This window comes from Nerophis ophidion, linkage group LG20 (assembly GCF_033978795.1).
Source record: "Nerophis ophidion isolate RoL-2023_Sa linkage group LG20, RoL_Noph_v1.0, whole genome shotgun sequence".
In the NCBI taxonomy this organism is placed as follows: domain Eukaryota; kingdom Metazoa; phylum Chordata; class Actinopteri; order Syngnathiformes; family Syngnathidae; genus Nerophis; species Nerophis ophidion.
Window position 1 is genome coordinate 43,678,770 of NC_084630.1, and position 7,520 is coordinate 43,686,289.

The following is a 7,520-nucleotide window of genomic DNA, read 5'->3' on the forward strand; positions in this document are numbered from 1 at the left end:
CATGTTCTATATGTTATAGTTATTTGAAAGACTCTTACCATAATATGTTAGGTTAACATACCAGGCACGCTTTCAGTTGGTTATTTATGCGTCATATAACGTACACTTATTCAGCCTGTTGTTCACTATTCTTTATTTATTTTAAATTGCCTTTCAAATGTCTATTCTTGGTGTTGGGTTTTATCCAATAAATTTTCCCCAAAAATGCGACTTATACTCCAGTGTGACTCATATGTGTTTTTCCTTCTTTATTATGCATATTCAGCCGGTGCGATTTATACTCCGGAGCGACTTCTAATCCGAAAAATATGGTACAAAAATACATGAATAAAAAATGAAAAACAATAAGAGAAATAAGGGAAGCGATAGAGAGGCTGGGGTGGGTAGAGATGTTGGCACCTACTGATCTAAGGTGGTTGCATCAAATTCACTTGTAAAATATTCTAAATAGTCCCACCATTTTTTTTTAAACTTTTGAACAGAGCCCTGAATTGTGCATCTGATTTTTTTCTCATTTAAGAAAAGCCGTCACCTCACAAACCCAGAGTGAATAGATGGAGGTTTGGTCTATTTCCAGCCAAAAAGGATTAGTCTACGAGCTAGTACGGTTGAGAATGCTATAAAGTCTAGTAGTGTTTTTATCGCCTGCTGTTGCTAGGGGTAACCCCAAATATTACGATTACAATATCTGGCTTGATTTTTTTTTTTATACAAATGTAAAAAAATGTATCGAAAATGTCTAACCAGAATGTGTGTTATTTTGATGGTATCTGATGCAGTTTGGATCCAAGCCGGGGTATATCTAGGCTCGTCTGACTGCACAGAATGCAGGCGGTTGAGTATCTTAAATTGATCCAATCTCTGCCTGAAACAAATTGGTGACCACGCACCTAACCACACCCCCAACGCCACAGGTACTTCGGCAATTTAGAGAAGACCCTGAGATGGGTCACTTTTTGGAAAAAATAAACTACGTGGTTCTGATTACTTGCTAAATATAGCAACAAAGTCACTAAGTTGGCAACACGATCTCTTTTGCAATGTCTTCTTATTCTCTGGTAGACCAGTGGCATCATTTACTAAAGTGCGTAGAACATTACGTAAGCACAAAACTCAGGGAGTACATATGCAAAAAAAAAAAAAAAAATCTGATTCATACAACCAAGGTACGCACATCTGAACGTACTTTTCTTATAAATAACACCTGCGGTAAATTGTGCACAGAAAAGTTTCTCTTATAGTGTGTTTCTTATGATAAAATGAAATAATAATAAATAGAATGCGAGATTGAATGTATGTGAAACACCGCTGTTGCCTGATGAGTGTGTTCTGTGTGTTCTGTGTGTGTGTGTGTGTGTGTGTGTGTGTGTGTGTGTGTGTGTGTGTGTGTGTGTGTGTGTGTGTATAGGTGATTGATCGTGCTGTGAAGGTTTTGGACCAGATGCCTCCTTATGACACTCATAAAATTGGAGTAATCTTTGTCGGAGCAGGTCAGGTGAGGACACATTTGTTTGTGCTTGTTGGTTTTATGTGTCCTGCGTCCACTCAGCTGGGATAAGCTCCAGCTAACTCTTGACCACGCACAGGAGAAGTGGTAGAAAATGAATGAAGTCCAAAAATTCTCCTATTTTCCCAAGGTCAACAATGAGGTGTCCATCTTGTCCAACGAGTACGGTTCAAACCGTTACGCTTCCTTTCTCACCGGCCTCGGTAAATTAATCCACCTGAAGGACTGCGACCCCGACCAGATCTTCTTGGGGGGGCTGGATCAATACGGCGATGACGGCGAGTTCACCTACTGCTGGCATGACGACATCATGCAAGGTGTGGCAGGAAGACTTTTTTTAGTGAATGTCTGTCTCCTTATCGATACGTGGCAACAGCAATACGTGCAAAGCTGGCCAACACACGTCTGAAGCTTTAAACGTATCTTGCGGTGTGCCTCAGGGGTCAATACTGGGACCAAAATTGTTCAATCGCTATACAAATGACATTTGTAAAGTTACATGGGACTGTAAGATAGCACTATATGCTGTTGACACGGCGGTGTTTTCAAATAATAACAGAAGAAATTAACAAATTAAACAGTTTGATAAAAACATAATATCCTTGAATCTCAGCAAAACTAAAATTTTGCTATTCAAGATTCTTTATTGTCAATATGTACAATAAGTACATTTTTGTGGTGTAATACTAAATGATAAAATGAACTGAATGTCTCTTATGATATATAAAAAAATAATGTGGCGAGAGAATATTCAATATAGAATAAAATGAAATATATAGTTAAAGTTAAAGTACCAATGATTGTCACACACACACTTGTTGTGGCAAAATTATTCTTTGCATTTGACCCTTCACCCTTGATCACCCCCTGGGAGGTGTTAATATATATCAGGAGTCTTCAACCTTTACCACTCAAAGAGCCATTTTGACCCGTTTCACAAAGTAAAGAAAACAATAGGAGCCACATAACTCTTTTGAAATTTATAATGAAATAATACTGCATACGGAGTTTTTTTTTTTTGCTTTGTGCTATGTATTAACCAGGGGTTTCAGACACGCGGCCCTCACCTTAGTATGAAAGTTTAATTTTAGCGCGGCCCGCAAGTTTTATATGAATGCCGTTTGACAGTGTCACACCTGCCAACCCTCCCAATTTTCCCGGGAGACTCACGAATTTCAGAGTAATTATTCTCTCAAATGTACGCTGGTGTTCACCCAATGAACAATAATAAGTGCGTACAATGATGGAATTACCGCTAGCGCCCTCTATAGCTTGTACAAATAGCCTGCCAGCCCAAAGAATTGTTTGAAGAGGCTATTGCAGACACACGTTAGTGACTGCAAGGCATCCTTATTCAACAGCAATACAGGTCACACTGAGGGTGGCCCTTTAAACAACTTTAGCACTCTTTCTAATATGCGCCACACTGTGAACCCACACCAAACAAGAAAGACAAACACATTTCAGGAGAACATCCGCACTATAACACAACATAAACACAACAAATACCCAGAATCCAATGTATCCCTGACTCTTCCGGGCTACATTATACACCCCCCACCCCCACCTCTGTGCGTCGGTTGAGGTGTGCGGGGTTGGGAGGAGTCAGGAAGACTCCTGGAAGAGTCAGGAGTACATGGGATCCTGGGTATTTGTTCTGTCGTGTTTATGTTTTACAGTGAGGATGTTCTCCCGAAATGTGTTTGTCATTCTTTTTTGGTGTGGGTTTTACAGGGTTTTACATTAGTAAGAGTGTTAAAGTTGTTTATATCACAACCCTCAGTTTGACCTGTATGGCTGCTGTTGAACAAGTATGCCTTGCAGTAGCGTATGCGTTCAGATAGAGGTCGCATCCAAAATATAGCATGGTGAAAATCCTGGCGCGATGACATGTAGAAAGGGTGTTCGAGGCATTGTCATCACGGCACGTCCTCAAAGTTGATGTCTGGGTGAAAATCGAAAAATGTTTACCCGGGAGATTTCTGATTGAGACACCGAAATTTGGAAATCTACCGGACTTCTCCAGGCAGTCGGCAAGTATGCGGCTGAGCCGCATCAGAGCGGTCAAAGAGCCGCATGCGGGTTGCCAACCTCTGCTATATATATTTGTAAAAATCACTTCATATTCTCTACTGCTCGCTAGTCTTACTGTATCGGAGTTATTGTGTAGAAATGTGGGGAAATAACTACAAAAGTACACTTCATTCACTAACTGTGTTACAAAAGAGGTCAGTTGAATATATTCAATCTAAATATTGAAATTCAATGATTTGGTGCATTTGCAAACAGCTACTATTATGCACAAAACAAACTATAACCTGTTACCTAATTCTTAACAAAAGAGAAATATAACCTAGGGGAGAAATCTAATGGAAAATGTGTGTATACACGTACAACACCTGAAATCTTTAGTGTATCAGTATGTGGAATTAAATTATGGAATGGATTAAACAAAAAGTCCAGACAATGTACTAATATAATCCACTTCAAGAAACTGTTCAAACTCCAAGTGTTTACAGAATACAAAGAAGAAATTCATAATCTTATTCATTACATTATAAGACTATTTAAATTGTTTGTGTTACAGGAAGTGAAAAAGATGGGATTGAATAAGATCCGCTTCTTCCTTCTCCTTTTCGGACATAGTGTAATGAGAAAGTGAAAATATGTGACCTACCATATTGTAACTGTATGCATGTTCAGAAAAACTGACAGCATAACCTTGTTGGAGCTCACTAAGGTGGAGTGTGTTTGCAGCCATCTTCCACATCGCCACACTGATGCCTAACAGAGAGAGCGACAAAGGCTGCTGCGATAAGAAGCGTCACATCGGCAATGATTTTGTCATGGTGGTGTACAATGATTCTGGCGAGGACTACAAACTGGGCACCATTAAGGTATACACGCACGATAAAACACGGCCATAAGTCACATGATCACAAATGGATCAATAAACCCTTTTTGTGTTTAGGGCCAGTTTAACTTTGTGGAAGTGATTATCAAACCTCTAGATTATGAGTGTAATCTGGTCACCCTGCAGTGTCGTAAAGGTGAGATCAGCTCTTTTTCAGCCTGCCTTTGGATGGTGTTTCACTTCCTGTCCTTCCCTTGCAGACTTGGAAGGCTTGGTTGATACGACTGTGGCGAAAATTGTTTCCGACCGCAACCTCCCCCTTTTGGTCCGACAGATGGCTCTTCATGCCAACGTAAGTCTTGATCGCACTGGTGAGATACCGTATTTTTCGGATTATAAATCACAGTTTTTTTCATAGTTTGGCACTCTTACTAATATGCGCCACACTGTGAACCCACACCAAACAAGAATGACAAACATATTTCAGGAGAACATCCGCACTGTAACACAACATAAACACGACAGAACAAATAGCCAGGGGTGTGACGTATACTCCGGAGCGAGTTATGTGTGAAATTAACACATTACCGTAACATATTAAATATTTATCTCATTTGCGGAAGAGACGGAGAAAGTGTCAGCAATCGTCACACCCACGTCAGCAATCGTCACACCCACGTCAGCAATCGTCACACCCACGTCAGCAATCGTCACACCCACGTCAGCAATCGTCACACCCACGTCAGCAATCGTCACACCCACGTCAGCAATCGTCACACCCACGTCAGCAATCGTCACACCCACGTCAGCAATCGTCACACCCACGTCAGCAATCGTCACACACACGTCAGCAATCGTCACACACACGTCAGCAATCGTCACACCCACGTCAGCAATCGTCACACCCACGTCAGCAATCGTCACACCCACGTCAGCAATCGTCACACCCACGTCAGCAATCGTCACACCCACACGTCAGCAATCGTCACACCCACGTCAGCAATCGTCACACCCACGTCAGCAATCGTCACACCCACGTCAGCAATCGTCACACCCACGTCGGCAATCGTCACACACGTCGGCAATCGTCACACCCACGTCAGCGATCGTCACACCCACGTCAGCAATCGTCACACCCACGTCAGCAATCGTCACACCCACGTCAGCAATCGTCACACCCACGTCAGCAATCGTCACACCCACGTCGGCAATCGTCACACACGTCGGCAATCGTCACACCCACGTCAGCAATCGTCACACCCACGTCAGCAATCGTCACACCCACGTCAGCAATCGTCACACCCACGTCGGCGATCGTCACACACGTCGGCAATCGTCACACCCACGTCGGCAATCGTCACACCCACGTCGGCAATCGTCACACCCACGTCGGCAATCGTCACACCCACGTCGGCAATCGTCACACCCACGTCGGCAATCGTCACACCCACGTCGGCGATCGTCACACACGTCGGCAATCGTCACACCCACGTCGGCAATCGTCACACCCACGTCAGCAATCGTCACACCCACGTCAGCAATCGTCACACCCACGTCAGCAATCGTCACACCCACGTCGGCAATCGTCACACCCACGTCGGCAATCGTCACACCCACGTCGGCAATCGTCACACCCACGTCGGCAATCGTCACACCCACGTCAGCAATCGTCACACCCACGTCGGCAATCGTCACACCCACGTCGGCAATCGTCACACACGTCGGCAATCGTCACACCCACGTCGGCAATCGTCACACCCACGTCAGCAATCGTCACACCCACGTCGGCAATCGTCACACCCACGTCGGCAATCGTCACACCCACGTCGGCAATCGTCACACCCACGTCGGCAATCGTCACACCCACGTCAGCAATCGTCACACCCACGTCGGCAATCGTCACACACGTCGGCAATCGTCACACCCACGTCGGCAATCGTCACACCCACGTCGGCAATCGTCACACCCACGTCAGCAATCGTCACACCCACGTCGGCAATCGTCACACCCACGTCAGCAATCGTCACACCCACGTCGGCAATCGTCACACCCACGTCAACAATCGTCACACCCACGTCAACCAATAAAAATTTGGCGGGGGAGGGTCATGGCAGAAGTGCATTGTGGGTCATGGGTTGCTAACTGCTATATGCTACTGCTGTAGCTATTAAAATGGATCATTTCATCGTTGGCAGTAATTTATAAAAATTGAGAAGGGCTGAACAAAAATTGGACATCAAATATTCCACTAAGAAAATTTTTTGGGGTGGAAGATTTAGCAAATTTGTTGAATAAATAATCAAAAAATGTATATTTTGTTGTTTTCTTACTGTACCGAAAATGAACCAAACCGTGACCTCTGAACCGAGGTATGTACCGAACCAAAATTTTGGTGTACCGTTACACCCCTAGCTACTATGTAAAAATAGTTAGTATGATTGTTTTAGAAATGTGGTTGTAAAATTGTCACAATGGCAGCGTTCTAAGCATTTGCAAATTCAGCAATTATTGAATGGACATGGATGTTATTAAACAGAACTAAAACTATTAGTTATGAAAGAAATGTTGACTCACCAGTGAATAAACGTTTAGCAGACACAATTTACATTTGTATTCAGTCCATGAGAGTAGAAGAGGCAAACACCTGCAGTTAGTGACTTGTGCTTGTGATGCTCCACAACAACATCATCTTCATGTTACCTACCACCTACCACCTTCTCTCCAGATGGCGTCCTTGGTGCACCAGTACAGAGCCAACCCCTCCGACGCTTACGCCTCCAAGTGGTTGGCACGGTTACGGCACATCAAGAGGATCCGAACCCGGGTAGGAACTTTTTTAAACTTGGAACTTTCTGGAGTCCCTTTGCTGAGCTCTCATTGTCGCTGCTCGCAGGCTCACGAAGACATTCAATCTCGCTCCACTCCCGGCATCTCGCTCACGCAGGGACACGCTCAGCAGAACAAATCTTTTCAGCAGAGCAGCAGCGCAGCTTTGAACGCGGAGAGCTCGGGCCAACGCAAAAGGTTGGTGTCAACCGTGGACGACTTCACTGATTTTGTGTGATTCCACTCTGTGGGCGGGACACTCTTCATTTGGACTGAAACTGATTGTGCACCTTGTCAGCCTCGCTATTATAATAAAGGCTTTTGTCCTCAGCG

General features: G+C 44.0%; 1 protein-coding gene across 8 annotated transcripts in view; it reads left to right on the plus strand.

Annotated features, from left to right (window-relative positions):
• tsc2 (TSC complex subunit 2) overlaps positions 1–7,520 on the plus strand; it is a 103,386-nt gene extending 95,866 nt beyond the window's left edge. For all 8 annotated transcript variants that reach the window (XM_061881306.1, XM_061881307.1, XM_061881305.1 and 5 more), the window contains 7 exons: positions 1,409–1,495; positions 1,638–1,824; positions 4,265–4,404; positions 4,479–4,557; positions 4,622–4,713; positions 7,087–7,185; positions 7,255–7,520. In XM_061881306.1, coding sequence (XP_061737290.1) covers positions 1,409–1,495; positions 1,638–1,824; positions 4,265–4,404; positions 4,479–4,557; positions 4,622–4,713; positions 7,087–7,185; positions 7,255–7,425 — 855 coding nt within the window. In that variant the 3' untranslated portion in view covers positions 7,426–7,520. The remainder of the gene's footprint in view (positions 1–1,408; positions 1,496–1,637; positions 1,825–4,264; positions 4,405–4,478; positions 4,558–4,621; positions 4,714–7,086; positions 7,186–7,254) is intronic.